Source organism: Cicer arietinum, chromosome 6 (assembly GCF_000331145.2).
Source record: "Cicer arietinum cultivar CDC Frontier isolate Library 1 chromosome 6, Cicar.CDCFrontier_v2.0, whole genome shotgun sequence".
Classification (NCBI taxonomy): domain Eukaryota; kingdom Viridiplantae; phylum Streptophyta; class Magnoliopsida; order Fabales; family Fabaceae; genus Cicer; species Cicer arietinum.
Genome location: NC_021165.2, coordinates 24,992,386 through 25,011,188, shown reverse-complemented (window position 1 = coordinate 25,011,188; position 18,803 = coordinate 24,992,386). Strand labels below are relative to the sequence as shown.

The 18,803-nt window shown below is 30.0% G+C and overlaps 1 protein-coding gene across 1 annotated transcript; it reads left to right on the top strand.

Annotated features, from left to right (window-relative positions):
• Window positions 1-254: 254 nt before the first annotated feature.
• Window positions 255-14,821, top strand: LOC101498532 (protein REDUCED CHLOROPLAST COVERAGE 3). Its single transcript, XM_004506901.4, has 23 exons — window positions 255-616; window positions 742-806; window positions 911-1,003; window positions 1,147-1,219; window positions 4,685-5,014; window positions 5,103-5,167; window positions 6,308-6,439; window positions 6,928-6,969; window positions 7,175-7,675; window positions 7,955-8,109; window positions 8,207-8,657; window positions 8,886-8,948; window positions 9,041-9,142; window positions 9,618-9,935; window positions 10,020-10,112; window positions 10,219-10,320; window positions 10,424-10,528; window positions 11,557-11,690; window positions 11,794-11,977; window positions 12,143-12,274; window positions 12,421-12,533; window positions 12,622-12,703; window positions 13,089-14,821. The coding sequence occupies exons 1-23, from the start codon at window positions 547-549 to the stop codon at window positions 14,574-14,576; spliced, it is 4,893 nt and encodes a 1,630-aa protein (XP_004506958.1). The 5' UTR covers window positions 255-546; the 3' UTR covers window positions 14,577-14,821.
• The last annotated feature ends 3,982 nt before the right edge of the window (window positions 14,822-18,803 follow it).

Below are 18,803 nucleotides of genomic sequence, written 5' to 3'. Positions count from 1 at the left end.
AACAAAAATTCATCCGCCACACAAATATCCGCCACGTGTCACAAAATCAACGGTTAACTTCTCTTTACCTTTGTCCTGTTTTGTCTTTAGCCTTAGCCATTGTGTATGAGATTTTGCTCTCTCTGTCTCTTAATCTCTTATAAGGCTTTACAATTCACATATAAAGAGAGTGAAAGAAAAAAAAAATTATTAAAATTGATAATAAAAAAAAACAAAAGAAAAAAATAAAAATAAAAGGAGAGAAGGGTTATCTATCAAAGCTTATTAGCAACAAGGAGAGGCTAGAATTGCTCTCAAATCTTGAAAAAGGTTAAAAACTTACAAGACCCTTATCCTATCTTCTTTCAACACAATTTCACAATATATCAACATTCTTCTCTCAACCATATTATTATTATAAAGTCTTTTTTCTCTCACTCTCTTTTTTCCCTTCAAGTTCATCATCATTCACATAGTGCCTTATTTTTTCATCCATTAAATTACTTTCTTTTCCAAATTTTTCTTTTTTGTTCTTTGGTTTTGCCAAAAGGGTAGTGAGAAAAAAAAATGGCTCCAAAATCAGGGAAAGGGAAAACAAATAAAGCTAAGGCAGAGAAGAAGAAAAAGGAAGAGAAAGGTCACACTCTTTTTCTCATTTCAATAATTTAAGAAAAAAACTACATTTTTATGTTTTTTTTCCATTAAAAATTTTAACTAAATAATTGTTACCTTTGTTTTTTTTTTTCCTTCATATTTTTTCAGCAGTGGCACCTTCTCTTGTTGACATTACAATAGTTACTCCTTATGATTCACAAATTGTATTGAAGGTACACATTTTTATTTCACATTCATCAAAATTGTTTTTTTAATCACTATTTTAAATTAAATGTGGATTAATATCACTAACAAGTTTTTTAATTTTTTGCAAAAGGGTATCTCAACTGATAAGATACTTGATGTGAGAAAGTTATTGGCTGTGAAGGTGGAAACATGTCATTTTACAAACTATTCTTTATCTCATGAGGTTTGTGATTTTTAGCTCAATTGAGTATATTTTTTTTAATTGTTTAATCAATAGTATATTTTTTCCTAATAAGCCAAACTATGTTGCTTTTAATTATTTATTTTGATTATTTAATTAATTAATTTATTCTTTCTCTCCTTAAGGTTAAAGGTCGGAGATTAAATGACAAAGTTGAAGTTGTTACCCTAAAGCCATGTGTTCTAAGAATGGTTGAAGGTAGGTGTAGCTATAGCATACCTGTTATTCAGCATCAACTACCATATGTGTCATATTTGCATGTGCATTCAGTTAAATCTACTATGTGTTGGTATTTTTATGCAATTCTTAATACTAATTATTGTTTTGTGCCATTTTTACATGTAATTCTAAAACTTTCTTTTGCTTCAATTATGTTTGTTTTCATAAAATTGTAAGAAAAGCTGTAAAAAGAAAAATAAAATTTACAATTTGATATATATAGAGTATTTTTTTTAAGTTTAAAATTTTTTAAAAAGAAAAGGAAATTTACATTGATAAATATATAATAATCTTGAAAAAAATTGATTTGTTTTTTTATAAGAATCTTTTTGGAATTTTAACTTCATCAATTATTTTTTTATTTAACATATTTCTAATTAATTTTATTATTATAATTGAGACATTAACTAATTCCTCATTGGAGTATACATTTTATAAAAATACTGCCTCTATCTTATTTTAGCAAAAAAATAATAATTGTTTTAAAATAAATGTTATTTTCAATTTTTAATACAACTTTAATTATTTATTTTCTATACCACTTTTCAATAATTACTATGTGCACAACTTACAATATATTATTGTATTTTACATTGATACTAGTGAAAAATTAACAAATAGTTAAAATCGATAATTTGTTAAAATGACTTTTCTTTTTCCTTTAATTATTATATTTTTTAATATGTATGTAAATTTTTTAAATGACATTCATTATGAGATAGAAAAATTAATATCAATTTTATATATTTTATTTTACTACTACAATTTTTTTTAATTCTCGTGATTTGATAAAATAAATTGTATATATATTTGTGAGGAGGTAGTAATATATTTTCATAAAATAGAATTTAAACAAATGACATGCTATATAACTAAAAATTTAAAGTTCATATCATTTATATAATAAAATCTAAACAAAAATATACATGAAGTTTTAATATGTTGACCTATATTTTATTATTTTAGACTAAATATACCGACATCTCATTTGCGAACGTTTTTATTTTATTTATATCTTTGAGAGTATTTTTTGGAACTAAACATACCTAACTTTTAGAGCCGATTGAATAACGAACTGGGGCATACCCTATAAACGACATAGGAGATTGGACATGTCTAGGGGGGTGTGACCACTAATGAATCATGACTATTGCCTATTGGAAACATTACTACTCTTTTCCTTTCACAATATTGAAGGATTGGTTAAAATTTTAGCATACAAAGTATAATAATTAAAAAAAATATAATTTATTTTTATCAAATTATTTATCGTAATTATTGATGCATTATTATTATTATTATTATTATTATTATTATTATTATTATAAATTATAATAATGATTTATAAGTTGTATATATAATAATTATTAAAGATTAGTATAAAAGAATATTTTTTATTTATTTTATAATGCGTGTTGTTTAAGATTTTAATGCACATATTAAAAAATATAATAATTATAAAAAAAGAATTTGTTTTTATCAAATTATATGTTTTAATTATTAGTGAATTTTTCATTATTATAAATGTAAAGTACAATCATATTTTGTAATGTTTACATATAATAATTATTAAAAGATGGTATAGAAAATAAATAATTAAAATTATATTAAAAATTGATAATAACATTTATTTTAAGACTTTTTTTAGATTAAATAATATTTGTTGTGAAATGGAAGAAGTATTTTAATTAATAATTTAATATTTGTTCACGCATCTATCTACCAAATTGAAAATGGAAAATCAACTATGCTCTCTCGTTTTTGCTGAAACATTTGGTATCTTTACAAGTTGAATTTGAATTTAAATTGATTTTATATTTTATCTGTTTAATTATTTTATATATATTAAAAGAATGTATAATTAAAAGAGAAATATGTATTATTCTTAAGTATTGATGAATTATAAATATTATAAATGTATAGTAAAAAATATTGTATTGAAAAAGATGCAAATAATATTAATTAAATAATATAATTGAAAATAAAAACTTTCCAAATTGAAAGAGTCAAATATTTTAGGACATTTTTTTTACTCATAGATTTTGTTTTTAAAATGTAGTAGAATGAATGAATGATATTTTAGATTATACTCCTACCTAAATCCTCAAAATTATGGATGAATACTTTGTATCTCTGCCTAAATCACCCAAAATTTCCATTTCATCCATAGATTCATATTTTGTTAATGAAAATGTATAAAATCCTATAGTTGTCAAGATTTAGTAATTATTTTACTCAAATTTAGTGATTAGAATAAGAAAAATATTTATTATTATGAAAAGTGATTGACAAAATTTATATGACATCATATTACAAGTAATAACTACTCACTACTCTTCCATATTTTTTTTAGTCATACAGTCAATTAAAATTTGATTAATCAAATCTCTTACTTTTACACATTGTTCTCTTATATAATTGTTCATGTGAAATAGCAATGCTGATTGGATAAACTATATGGTAAAAAATATATGTGAATGACCTAACATAATATTTATGGTTAGGAAATGGTATTTAATATCTTCCATATTTGGGAAGACAGGTTGCTCCTAAGAAGTCATTATTATATATTTTATGGCAACATATAAAAATATCATTTTCTGGGGGCCCTTGTCATACTCAGAAAGCAATGACATTCATTCGTTCAGATGCTTTCAACATAATTTATTTTTGTTATGACTTGTCAAAATATATAACTAACAATTTTCATACCTTTATTTTGTTGATGAAAACTATTTTCATACTTTAATTGTTAGAATTGTTTTGTTGAAAATTGTATACATTATTATTGTCATTGTCATTTTCATTTTCATTTGCGGTGATATTTGTTTTTGAGTGATGCAAACATTGGATTCGTCGAGATTTGTTCTGTCATTTATTCATTCAACTTGCATCTTAGGTGGAATTGAGTACCAAACCCCACTTTTCTGTTTCCATCTCCTTTACATATATATATATATCTTTATTCCAATTTTCAGAGTAAACTTCAATTTCTTATCTAGAATAACTATATTATTGTCATTTAGTCAAACTATAAAAATGTAATAAATATTTTTAAATTATTCTTAATCAATCAAGCTACTTATTGAACTATAACTTTTTTTAGAAAGTAGTATTCACTTCACAAATTGAGAATAATTTATTGATTATAATATTTTTGTAATTTAAATTATCTGATAATTTAGGGATAAAATTGAATGTTGACTTTTACTTTAATATATTTTTTCCAACATAGTAGATTATTCTGGTAAAAGTTGTACACCAAACATGAAAAAAATTGTATACATGCATCCAATTATATCTTTAAATGTGGGTATTTTAGAAATTTATATAACAAAGTAGTATAGTGATATTAATTTATATAAAAAAATAATGATAAGACATGAATGAGTGCATGTACAATGCATGACTAAAAATAATAATTTGAAAATTGTGAAATTACAGAGAATTACTATGAAGAGGTTCAAGCAGTTACACACGTGCGAAGACTATTGGATATTATTGCCTGCACAACAAGGTTCGGGAAGCCCAAACGCACCATAACAGGCCCAGAATCAAAGCCCAAGAAAAACGGAAAGGCCCAAAATCAAAACAAGAGCAGCGTGAGTCCACCCGCGACACCCAATGGAGATTCCCGGGTCGGGTTACCGTCGTCGGATCCACCGGCGTCGCCGATTTCGGATAATGTCGGAATGGTGGCGATTCATCCAACGCCGAAGTTGTCAGATTTTTACGAATTCTTCTCTTTCTCTCATCTCACTCCTCCGATTTTACGTGCGTTTCTCTCTCTATTTTCTACGTCTCTTCAATTTTTCATGCGGTTATGGTAAGGTTTAAATTTTAATATATTTTTTTTTTTTAGATTTGAAGAAATGTGAAACGAAGGATGAAGATGATAGACGCAAAGGAGATTACTTTCAGCTTCAGGTTTTCCATTTTTTCTTTCTTATTTTCTCTCTTTAGAAAGAAATGTGTTATTTATGTAATTTTATAATTATCAATTATATTCTTACTTTATTGAAAGAAACAAATATATCACATCAAGTACGTTGAACTCACCTTACATACTAGCTGAAATTTTTACAATGTACATAGAAGTTTACGTGAACTTAGTTCAATTTACTAAACTCAATTCAAGTAGTTTACATGAACTCAATTCACATACCAACAATGAGTCTCAAACTCCGCAATCTTAAATCACTACGTTTACACGAACTTAATTCACATACTACCTAGAATTTTTATAATTTTATAATGTACGTGAATTCAGTTCAAGTAATGTTACGAATTGAGTTCATGTAAAATCCCCACATTTTGAAAAAATTTACAAACTAAAAAACAGAACAACAAACATACTTTACTTTATTGGGTCACTTTAACCACAATGTGAAGAGAAAACTGATGGGGTGCAAATTATGAGTGAGTAATGTAAATTTTGAATGATTATGAGTTATGGTGATTTTGTGATATGTGAGTTTTGAGTGGTTAAGAATGGTGATGAAGGAATTAATGGAGTTAAAGAATATTATAAATATTCAAGGGCATTTTGAATATTTTGTTTTTAAAATAAATGAGGGGTATGGGTAGTAAAGTGAGGGGTGTTGGTAGCAAATTTGTAAATTATATTCTTACTTTATCAATTATATGGATGTAGAAAGTTAAATTAAGAGAGAAATTTTAGTTAACAACACACTTTCAATTGCAATCTTTGTAACACATTTTTAACTGAGTTGTATAATTTTATATTCATATGCATTTCATCATTTTGAAAAGTAGTTAACAAATAAAGAAGGCCACTCAAGAGTTAATGCAATAGAGTGATGTGTATGGAATGATGTAGATGAGTCAAAGTAATAATTAATACTACTTCTGTCTAAAATATAAGTAAATTTTTTAATATACATGAAATCATCTAAACATGTTGTGTTTTGAACCAAAACTCACTTGTACATAGTATGTCATCTCAAAGTGCTTTGGAGAGTGTGTTATTAGTACGCAATTTCAAGAGATTTTGTTTTGTTATGTCTGGTTTTAAGTTGAAAATGAAAGTGTTGTTTGTGCATGAAGGTTAAAATCAGCAATGGGAAAATGATAGAAGTTGTTGCTTCAGAGAAAGGCTTTTATAGTGTTGGAAAGCTGTCTCTACAGAGTCACACATTGGTTGATCTTCTGCAACAGCTCAGTAGAGGTTTTTCAAATGTACGTTTCAGTTTTTATTCACAAATTTATATTTGCTTGTCTTGTTAATTTCTGATACCTGAATTTCTTGGTCCCTGTGTATGTTTCAGTATCTATCTATTTATTTGCCTATTGTTCTACATTAAAAATGCAAAATAACTGTCATTTCAAGAGGTGTATTGTAAAACAGATTTATTGTATATGTAAAACGAAAATAACTGCTAATAACTGTCAAAATGCAATAAACCTTTTTCAGTAAAAAAAAAAACAAAGAAGTGTATCATCAAAAAATATGTTGAGAAACACTGTAAACATAAAGCGAACGAAAATATGAACTCAAGTGAATTCAGTTAGATTCCCTGAAATCAACTAATAAATTATAAAGACTTTTTTAGCAGAAACATGTTAGTACATGTTAGTTCATGTGATGGATTTTGTCAGATCCCACTGCATAAGCTACTCGTTCAATGTTTTCACCTTTGATTCTAACAAATGACTGATCAATGCAGGCCTATGGATCATTGATGAAAGCTTTCTCAGACCGTAATAAGGTTAGCCTTCCATAGTGCAAACAAGTTTTAGATACACTTATACTAATATATGACTATCTTAACGCAGTTTAAAGAGGCTTTGAGAATTAATATTCCACTGATTGACAATTTTTAAATATGATTTGACATTTATGTAAATTTCACTTTCAGTGTATAGTTATTAAACTGAACGAGATTGTATTTTATTAATTACTTGTTTCTGCAGTTTGGCAATCTTCCATATGGACTCCGATCGAATACATGGCTTGTTCCTCCGTCTGTTGGCGAATCTCTTTCAAACTTTCCAGCTCTACCTGCTGAGGACGAAAACTGGGGTGGTAATGGTGGTGGCCAGGGAAGAAACAGAGCATACGATCTTCGACCGTGGGCGACAGATTTTGCTATATTGGCTTCTCTTCCTAGCAAAACTGAGGAGGAGAGGGTGATCAGAGATCGAAAAGCTTTTCTTCTTCACAGTCAGTTTGTTGATACATCGATATTTAAGGCCGCTGCAGCTATACAGCATGTGATGGAATCCAAGTCTAGTAAGAAGAATGAAATGAATTCTGTTCTGCATCAAGATCAAGTGGGAGACTTATTGATTGTAGTCAAACACGATGGGAATGGAAAGTTTGATTCTACACTGAATGAACCCAGTAAACAAAATGAGCATGTTCAGAAGAATTTAATTAAAGGGTTGTCTGCTGATGAAAGTGTCACCGTTAATGTAAGTCATAATCCCATATTTCAATTTTATTATAGAAGTTATTGTAGATTTATAGTTTAATCTCTCTTTTGTTTTGTTATTTTACAAAAAATCACATTGATGATTGATTACCATCCTACTTCCTCTGTTCCTTTTTACTTGTTGTTTTAAGAAAAAATTGTTACTATTTATATGTCGTTTTTTGAATTTCATAGTTACGTTAACTATTATTTTGTCAATTGTACCGTTACTTTATCAATTATTTTAGATAAGAGGTTTTTGTGGCCTTTTTTATGACAGGACACTTCTTCCTTGACCGTTGTTGTCGTTAACCACTGTGGATATACAGCAACAGTAAAGGTCGTCGGTAATGCAAACGCAAAGAAGCCTAAAGTTCAAGATATTGAAATAGATGACCAACCAGATGGTGGAGCAAATGCTCTTAACATCAATAGGTTGGTACAATAAGCTATTCCAAGATTGGATATTCCACATTACATATTATATTTGGTTAATTTATTAACAATAGCAACATTTTTATGATGCTTGCAGTTTGAGGGTATTGCTTCACAAGTCTGGAGCTGAGTTCTCAGAAGGGACATTAACATCCTTGTCAAATTTTGATGACTTGGATGCTTCTAAAGATCTTGTTAGGAAAGTGGTAGAAGAATGGACGGAAAAGATAAAAGAGGAGCCAAGTGTTTCGGAAAGGTCTATTCGATGGGAACTTGGTTCTTCTTGGATGCAGCATCTGCAAAAACAGGAAACTTCAACCGATGTCGGTTCCGATAACAAGAATGGAAATGTTGAGCAAGCTGTGAAAGGTCTTGGAAATCAATTTAAATTTTTGAAGAAGAGGGAAAAGAAAGCAAGTGAGTTAGATGGTACTGATTCTAGGGAGCCAAATAATGACGAATTAAGTAGTTCTAATGAATTGGAGACACTGCTTTCTAAAGAAGCCTTTTCGCGTATCAAAGAATCTGGATCTGGTCTTCATTTGAAGGTATGTGGAATACTTTCTCTTGGTGTATTTTGTTGTCATCATTTGTTTTACTTGAAAATAAACTTGTATTTTTGTCACTTCTCTTGTGATTATGGTAATTTTATTTATAGTACATGGTAGCTTATTTTTAGTTGTATTTTTATCTTTTGCTCTGTTGTTATGTTTATGATAAATAAATGTGACTTTATATATTTTTACCTGTGGTTTCAATGTGTTTCCATTCAACAGTCAGTGGATGAACTCATCAATATGGCACACAAGTTTTATGATGAAGTTGCCTTGCCAAAGCTGGTAAAATTACATTCTTCAATGGATTCTACATTTCTTTGAATAACTTGAAGGCTGTAGCCATGGATTAAGAACTGAGTGTGTTACTGTTTTAGGTTACGGACTTCGGATCCCTTGAACTTTCTCCTGTCGATGGTCGAACGCTGACTGACTTCATGCATTTAAGAGGACTAAAGATGGGATCATTGGGTGAAGTGGTGAGAAACTTTTCTCTTTATCCTTGTTTCCTCTAAAGTATCTCTTCTTTTGATTGAACGAATGTTAACATGTTCTAAGGTTTTGGGGCCTGTTTGCTTTCTAAACCATTTTCCGTTTTATAATTTTTAAAACATGTGTTCATTTTAAATTTTTAACAAGGAGATAGAAGGCTCGTGTAGTAAATAATTGTCATTTAGAGAGACAAGCTAGGAATAATGCATTTTTAGAAACAATGAAAACAATGTTTTGAAATTTTTTAAATTTCTGAAAAAGAAAATGGCGAGTAAAATATTTGATTTATATTCTCTTATGTTTATTAATTGAAATGAAAATTAAAACAGTAAAACAAGGAAAGTAAACGGGCCCTTAGTGTTCTAAAGCTACTTTTGTAGACTAAAAACTCTGGCTAGTTATTCTAGTTTTGTTAATTTAGTTTGTTTTTGCTGGTTCTAATCTCATTCATGTATAAATCAGGTTAAACTTGCAGAGAATCTTCCACACATACAATCACTTTGTATTCACGAGATGATTACTCGAGCATTCAAGCATCTACTTAAAGCTGTTATTGCTTCTGTCAACAATGTAGCTGATTTACCTTCAGTCATTGCATCAACACTGAATTTTTTACTTGGAGGGTGTCGAACTGAAGATACCGACCAAACATCAGGCGATGATCATCGCCTCAAAATTCATTGGTTACGTTCATTTTTGTCTCAAAGGTTTGGATGGACATTAAAAGATGAATTTCAACATTTGAGGAAGTTATCTATTCTCAGAGGACTATGTCACAAGGTATCAATTGTTTCATTCAATTACTTTATCATATTCTTTTAACATGAATCTTTTATCGATTCCAGATGTTATTGTGTTTCTCAGGTTGGATTAGAATTGTTCCCTAGAGATTATGACATGGAGTCCCCTAAGCCCTTTGGAAAGTATGATATTATCAGTCTTGTTCCTGTCTGCAAGGTTGGATATTTTTATATATAGATCAGTTTCAAGTCCATTTTATGAATATTTCATGAACATAGTCTCAATATACTATTTAACAACAAGATTATTTTTTACTTTACAGCATGTTGGGTGCTCTTCAATAGATGGGCGTAATTTATTGGAATCATCCAAAATTGCTCTTGATAAAGGAAAGCTTGAGGATGCTGTGAGTTATGGGACAAAGGTAACAATGAATTTCTTCGGTCTGTGTATAATATATCATTCTGTGTTTTTTTTTTTTTTTTTTATAAATTTGGTTCGTTGTTTGACATTACTATCATATACAGGCCTTAGCGAAGATGATGGCTGTTTGTGGTCCATATCATCGAAATACTGCAAGTGCATATAGTCTTCTCGCTGTGGTTCTCTACCACACAGGAGATTTTAACCAGGTAAAGTAAACTTGTCAGGTTTTAGTTTAGTGATGATAAAAATTCAATTTATAGTTTTTTTTTCCTATAGTAGTAAGCTACAAGGGAAAAAAGAGGAAACAAAGGATAAATTTAATGCACGTTGTAGAATTGTTGTGCCTATAAATGACAATGAATCAATGGTGTTATTCCTTGTATTGAGAAAGTACTACATAGTTGTGTGGGAATGGCGGTCTAATGTTGGCAATTGCAGAAAATAGTGCTTTGTAATTTCTGCTATGATACCTTTGTACTAAATATTGCTGCTATAGCCTCTATTTAACAACACTCGATGGAGCCATGTGTCAACTTTATGTAGTGAATAATTAAGGTCCTGTGTTTATGCTAAATTTTTATATTACCGTCTTTATTATTCAGGCTACCATTTATCAGCAAAAAGCCTTGGATATAAATGAAAGAGAGCTTGGACTTGAAATATTTTATTCTGTGTTTTTTTTTTTTTTTTTTTATAAATTTGGTTCGTTGTTTGACATTACTATCATATACAGGCCTTAGCGAAGATGATGGCTGTTTGTGGTCCATATCATCGAAATACTGCAAGTGCATATAGTCTTCTCGCTGTGGTTCTCTACCACACAGGAGATTTTAACCAGGTAAAGTAAACTTGTCAGGTTTTAGTTTAGTGATGATAAAAATTCAATTTATAGTTTTTTTTTCCTATAGTAGTAAGCTACAAGGGAAAAAAGAGGAAACAAAGGATAAATTTAATGCACGTTGTAGAATTGTTGTGCCTATAAATGACAATGAATCAATGGTGTTATTCCTTGTATTGAGAAAGTACTACATAGTTGTGTGGGAATGGCGGTCTAATGTTGGCAATTGCAGAAAATAGTGCTTTGTAATTTCTGCTATGATACCTTTGTACTAAATATTGCTGCTATAGCCTCTATTTAACAACACTCGATGGAGCCATGTGTCAACTTTATGTAGTGAATAATTAAGGTCCTGTGTTTATGCTAAATTTTTATATTACCGTCTTTATTATTCAGGCTACCATTTATCAGCAAAAAGCCTTGGATATAAATGAAAGAGAGCTTGGACTTGACCATCCTGACACAATGAAAAGCTACGGCGATCTTTCTGTTTTCTATTATCGTCTGCAACATATTGAGCTGGCTCTGAAGTAAGTCAAACTTTGAATCGGTTTAGTTTCTTGAGTCGTGATTTTCTATTGATTATTCTGAAACTTACTATGTTGTCATTGAACTTAATTCATATTTTGACAGGTATGTTAATCGTGCCCTATTCCTCCTTCATTTCACATGTGGTCTGTCTCATCCAAATACGGCTGCAACATATATCAATGTAGCTATGATGGAAGAAGGCATGGGTAATGTTCATGTGGCCCTTAGGTATCTGCATGAAGCTCTTAAGTGCAACAAAAGATTGTTGGGCGCAGATCATATACAGGTATCTATCTTTCTCTTGTGATTAAAATCTCTATTTGCACTTGCGATCTTACCAGGAAGCGATTCTGCTTCCGTTCTGACTAGTTCCAGGGGAGTAAAATCTCTATTTGCACTTTCTCTCATGTATTTGATAACATTGTTTTGTACTTTATTTTTCATCTTATAGACTGCAGCAAGCTATCATGCCATAGCCATTGCTCTTTCATTGATGGAAGCATATTCTTTGAGTGTGCAACATGAGCAAACTACACTTAAGATACTTCAAGCGAAGCTTGGTGCAGAAGATCTCCGGACACAGGTCATTCCCTTTCTTATGTTATTACCAGTGAATCTAATTCATTTGCAGATAGATACTATAATTTCCATAATAATATAGGGTTGGTAGATAATATCGGAAAATAGATAGTGTTACATTTTTCAAAATTTGGAAATTACCGAATGCAGGACGCGGCTGCATGGCTAGAATATTTTGAATCAAAAGCAATAGAGCAGCAAGAAGCAGCGAAAAATGGAACTCCAAAGACAGATACATCCATTGCAAGTAAAGGTCACCTTAGGTCTGACCTGAAATTCCTGCATTACCGTGTTCGAAATAAATAGGTTATATTTTAGGCTACAAAAATATGTGAATATGTTTTTATGCAGTGTTTCAGATCTCCTGGATTTTATTAGTCCTGACAATGATTCAAAAGGAAATGATGCTCAAAGGAAACAGCGGCGTCCAAAGGTGGGCAACTATATATTTTTACATGTTTATTTATTCTTAAAGTACACACAGATTTTCCCTTTGTGGTCTTAGTAGTAAACAAAGGATTAAGTTCTGCTTTGATCATATTTATAGTATGTTCTTATGGTATGCTAAGGTAATATATGCTTTTTTCTTGAGGGAAACAAGGAAGACTATGTTTCAAAGATTGGGAGTTTTTACCTTTAATAAAGTCAACTTTGAAGGGAATTCAACCTATTACATTCTTTTGGAGTTAGCTTATAGTTCTAGATGAAGTTCTATGAGAGTATGATAATTTTCAAATCAAAACTAATTTTGAAAACTTTTTTTTACCAGTTTAGGTTGTTTTGCATTTGACATGTCACTTATATATGTGTTTTTTCAGATACTTCCAATAAGTGATAACAACGGTCAAGAACATGATGATGCTGCTGCAATAGCGGATGACGGTGTTTTGGTTGACAACGTAAAAGATGTCAAAACAACGGTAGAAGGAAATGTCAATGAAACAAACGCCACACATGATTCCGATGAACCAAAAGATATTGGTGGTGATCTCAGCAGGCACAAGCCAGTGACAAGCGAAGCTGTTTATGAGACGTCGTCCGATGAAGGTTGGCAAGAAGCCAATTCAAAAGGGCGGTCAGGTAACGGTGCTAACCGCAAGTCCGGGCGCAGACAACGGCCTAATCTATCGAAGCTCAGCATTCACAAAGAAACCAGTTACAGGAATGACACTACTTCCCTGCCCCAAAAAGGAGCTCCAAAAGTAACTTCGGCTTTGTTATCTCCATCTAGACAATCAAAAACTTCGAAAGCTTTGTTGTCCTCGAAAATCTCATCTTCTCCGGCATCATTGAGTTCATTGGCTTCAAAGTCTATATCATACAAAGAAGTGGCTGTAGCACCACCAGGTACAGTTTTAAAGCCATTGTTGGAAAAAACTGAGGTAGAAAAGGTAAACGATGAAAATGAGACGCAGAAACAAGAAGCTTCTATTGAAAAATCTATAGCTGAAGCAGTTCAACAGCAAGATGAAAAAGAAGTAATTCATGATGAATCTGAAAAAGAAAGTTCTGCATCCGAACTCGAGAAGGTTTCCCTTTCATCTGATCAGACAAAACCTACAGAAACAAATGGAAGTAAGCTTTCAGCTGCAGCCAAACCATTCAGTCCAGGAACGTTGTCTGCGTCTCGCCATTTAAATCCCGTTCCCGTGGCAAGCATATATGATGCAAATGGGAGTCAAGGAATACTTGTGGAGCCTGTGCTTCCTCCTGCTGCTGCAAGGGTCCCTTGTGGTCCTCGATCACCATTGTATTACAGAACCAACTATACTTTCCGCATGAAACATGGATCATCGAAGATAAGGGAAATAAGTGGATCCGGCGGTCCAAGAATCATGAATCCACATGCTCCCGAGTTTGTTCCAAGAAGTGCCTCCCAAATAGAAACTAGTGATGCCAATTCAAATGTCTCCAGTGATGAAAATAAGAGCAGTCCTTCAAAACACAGTCTTTCGGAATCTGAGAAGTCAGAGATAGCAAGGCAGATATTGCTGAGTTTTCTAGTGAAATCTGTTCATCAAAATGCTGATGCTGTGGATGAGGCTAAAATTACTGAAGGAGAAGTTGAGGATTTGGAAAATTCTTCTGATGAAGTAGCTAAAGACAGTGCTGTCATAAAAATAACTTATGGAACTGATGAAAAGAACAAGACAGTGGTTAATTCCAGTGATGACGGTGAAGAGCAAGATAAATTAGACGGTGAAGGATTTGTAGTTGTAACAAACAGGAGAAAAAGCAGACAGAAAATCACAAACGGAGTTCCAGAATTGTACAATCAGCAGTCGATTTGTGCTTCGGTTCGTTGATCAGAGTCATGAAATGAATCACCATTGCTCCAAATTTGTTTGCTTTGTCTGGCCAAAGCTCTTGACATCATAATATTGTTAATAGTATATGACCTCTTTCCATAGAATTTTGGTCATTTAATTCATTTTGATTTTTGTTTATATAATAAGTTAATTAGGTTTCTCTTTTGCTTTCTATATAATAAACTTTGTCCTCATACTTGGAAATTTTGTTTTGTCAATAAGAAGCTGATTGGTTCACTTCAGTCTTATTGTATGGTATCTTATATTGCCATGATAGTTTTGTTAAACTCATAAAATTATTTTCCAATGAAGTTGGTGAGGATGCTACTTATACCCCACAAAGTTGTGGATTCAAAATTTTGTGAGAAGAATGCCGTTGTCAAAGTTCTTTGAGGTCTACGTTGACTCTGGTAATTGAAAGGTATATTTTTGCACTTCCTTGTTACTAGCTCAACATAATAACTTGAGACACTTGAATTGCTTTTTGAAATATAATTCAATAAGTTAGTTAGTTGTTAAAAGCTAATTTGTAGTTGAGTGATTTTCTGATATAACAGAATTGGTGGTAGACTATACTCTTATATAAAGAAGTCAATGTGATACTTCAGTTACAAGTAATCAATAAAAATTTGGGAATCAGATCCACTTCAATAATTGTGTTACGTAGTTACTCACGTCTAAATTTCAATTAACGGTTGAGATTGTTTATAACTGATTTTATGAATGCGTGATTTGAATCGTCCAAGCTAAAATCAACGGTTGAAGTTGTCTAGTGTGTGAAACTGTTGGATTCCTTTACAGCAGGGAATCCCTGGTCCAAATTTTTGATTCTTTCATTCAATTCATTGTGTATGTGTGAAGTGTGAACATTGATTGAGTGCTTAAAACACTTAAGAGATTCCCAACACTCCAACGCTGCTTGCATTCTTATCTGGGTTTTTTCAAGGAGACAAAGCCTATCCTGTGCCTGTGTGGGCTTTAGTAACCCATGAAGCAATCCTACATGGTTTTGTGTGTTGAGGGAAACTAAATAAAAATTATGAGACAAATCCAATTATTATAGTATATGGTGCTTAGTTGACCATTTACAAATGGTTCAATATAAATTTTAATTTCAATATTTCTCTTCAATTTTGTTGGAGGCCCAAAAGAATTATGCATTTCTCTCTATCACAATGCTCAAAAGAATTATGTATTCTTAGTTCAATTTTATTTCTTTCTTAATCTAATGGTCTAGTATGTTGCACCGTAAAATTAATTATAAATGATCTATTTTAAATTTTGAGAAAACTATCGAATTTGAAGTTATTATTTTGCACCGTAGAAAATTACTTTCAAATTTCTCAAATTTTAGTTTAGTTTATTCGAATACAAGTAAATATATTTGCTCATAAATTAACCAAAATCGTTCCTAAAAATTTCAGGGTTATATTAATTAGAAGTTATAGCAACAATTTGTTGTAAGCTTTAATTTTCAACCGCATAATTTCAAGTTCAAATAAAAAGTATGCTTATTGAGTATTTATCTTCAAATATAGTATAGTCTCGAAATCAATATAAATTTAGTGAAGGAAAATATCACATTTGGTTATAATTCTTCAACTTTAATTATGAATATGTTTATGCAATTTGCCAAAATAAAGTTGAAGTACATCACATCTTAGGGGGTTATAACCACTACATAGCTTGAAGAATAGCTTGAAGGTGAAAACATGTAGCAATCATTGTGATTATCATTGTGCTTCATATCAATTTGTAACTTTTGGATTGTGGGTTATCTTAAACATTATTGTATGTCAAAAATTTAAAGGATCAAAAAGTGCCAGAGTTATTGGAATGATTTTTTTCATGTAAATTTGTTATTCTCCATACAATCGTAAAGATTAATCGTTCCGTTCGAATTAGATAAAATTACGGTAATCGAAAAAACGCTAACTCATGAGTTTTAATATTGCTACATTTTCAAGTTGAGTTGAAAAAGTTTTAAATTATTTCGTCCGAGCGCTCTTAGATAAATTTTTGAATTTTTGAATTTATTTATTTAACTTCTAAAATTTTATACTTTATGCACTTTTCTTTGTTGAATTATTGGAGATGTGCTTATTTAATTGTTCCATCATTAAGAAAGTAACAGAATTAACATACACAAAATTATTGTGTATTGATGATATATATGTATAACATTTAACAAAATCAGAGTGGAATATGATTTCGCTATCATTATTTTATTAAAGTCTGTGTATTGTTTAATTAGAGACATGAAAACTAAATTGCAATAAAAATGTCTCAAATCATAACCTTTGAGGTTTCAATAGCAATGTCATGTCATAGACTTATAGGTTTATTAAGCAAAATTTGACAATGCCTATTCTCTGCTTTGTGCATCTAATTCAAAATGTGTCCAACTTGATTTCCAACTTGCAAGGAATTACGAAAATGTAATTCAATACTAAATTATATTATTTTGGAAAAAAGTTTAAAAAAATCAAATTATAATTTGTTTTAAATATATTTTTTTGTTAATTTATTTTGTCTTATTCACAATTTGGGTCTCTTTATTTTTAAATTTACAATTTTGTTCTTGAATTTTGAGACTCATTCTCTTTAATTATTTTTTTACTAACATCCCTTGTGCTATGAAAAGTGGTCTTAATATGTTGTGTTTTTAAAGCAAAAATTATTGTTTTGCCTATACATTTTGAAACTGAATTTTGATGATATGACAAATAAGATGTTTACCGGACAACTGAGATTTTTACTTGTAAATGTTTAAATGAATTCTTAGTTGCAACTAAGTTTCATTTCGTCAAAAATATATTAATCTATGTCACAAAAATAATCAAATTTGAATTTAAACACTACTTTGGTAGATTCTCACTTAATAATTCATTTTTATATCATTAACGACAAATACATATATGGAAAAAAAAAATATCATACATTTTGAAAGCAGATAAAATGTCATACCGAATTCATAAATTTAAAAACGTGGAAATTAAAATCATAAATGAAATCAAATAAAATGACTAAAATTACATTTAAGTCTCTTTCATTTACAAATTAATTACTTTGAAACTATGAACCCTAAATACTACTAGAATATTGAATTACTTGTACTAGATATTTACCCATTATCGGTACTCGTATGATACTCGTGAGTACTCTATTTTTTCTCATTATTTTATTGAGAGTGAAATTGATGATTTTATGATATATTAATATTATATTATTTATGTAATCGAACACAATTTGCGAGTTATTAAACTTTTATTGTGATTTTATATCGTGAATCGAACAATTTAGCTCTTTTAATCAAATTATATTAAAAAAAAAATCATATTTTTCATCGATATACTCTTATCTTAATTTTTTTTAAATACCATGTCTAATACCAGTATCTATAACAGTACTGTGCCCTAAATATGCATAAGGGAAATGCTCAACTACAAATAAAACTAAAGCTTCTAATAATTATAATGATGAAGAAATTTGGTAATTGAAATGGCAAAGAGAATCAACTTGTGACATAATAATAGAACTAGCTAGAGGGTTGTATGCATGCATCTATGAGACTATTTTACTGAATTTGATTTGATTAGTAGTAGGACCATAATTTATGAAATGTTACCCAAAAAATCAGGCAAAGAATACGGTTCAAGGATTGTTTTCTCTATTAAGTTTGATACTATGTCACAATCCAAATGAATAGAAAAAGTTGATTTTGCCTAATGTTGATATTATTAATTATGAGTTCTAAACATCAAAATCATATGTAGCATAACAAAACAACAACACTTATGTATTACTTTTTCTATCTATTTGGATAAAAGCTGGTGACCTTAAATTGTATGCCATAATCAGAAATTTGGGAAGCAAATATGTCACTTTCAATCCAAACTATGTGCTTTTAGTTTTTCTACTTTTTTTTTAAAAGACAATCCAATCAACGGTGCTATTATCTTATAGTAGAGTTTTACATTTTTTTTTGTCCACCTTCGATGTATGATAATAATTATTATTATTATTATTATTTTCTTGTAGACAATAAATAAAATTATTATATAATATCTAAATTTAGTGTTTAGCAAATTAATATAATATAAAAAATTAATTTAGTTAAAATTCTTACAATGATAATGAGTTGGATTATAAATCAATTTGGATAATATAAAAACAATAATTTACTCTATTACCTTTATAAAATATAATTTAAAATATAAAAAA

Excerpts from the sequence above, each read along its gene's own strand:
- LOC101498532 (XM_004506901.4), top strand. The coding sequence starts at position 547 with ATGGCTCCAAAATCAGGGAAAGGGAAAACAAATAAAGCTAAGGCAGAG. Across the intron at positions 7,676-7,954 it reads ATGAAAGTGTCACCGTTAAT|GACACTTCTTCCTTGACCGT; the intron begins GTAAGTCATAAT and ends TTTTTATGACAG. Across the intron at positions 11,691-11,793 it reads CATATTGAGCTGGCTCTGAA|GTATGTTAATCGTGCCCTAT; the intron begins GTAAGTCAAACT and ends ATATTTTGACAG.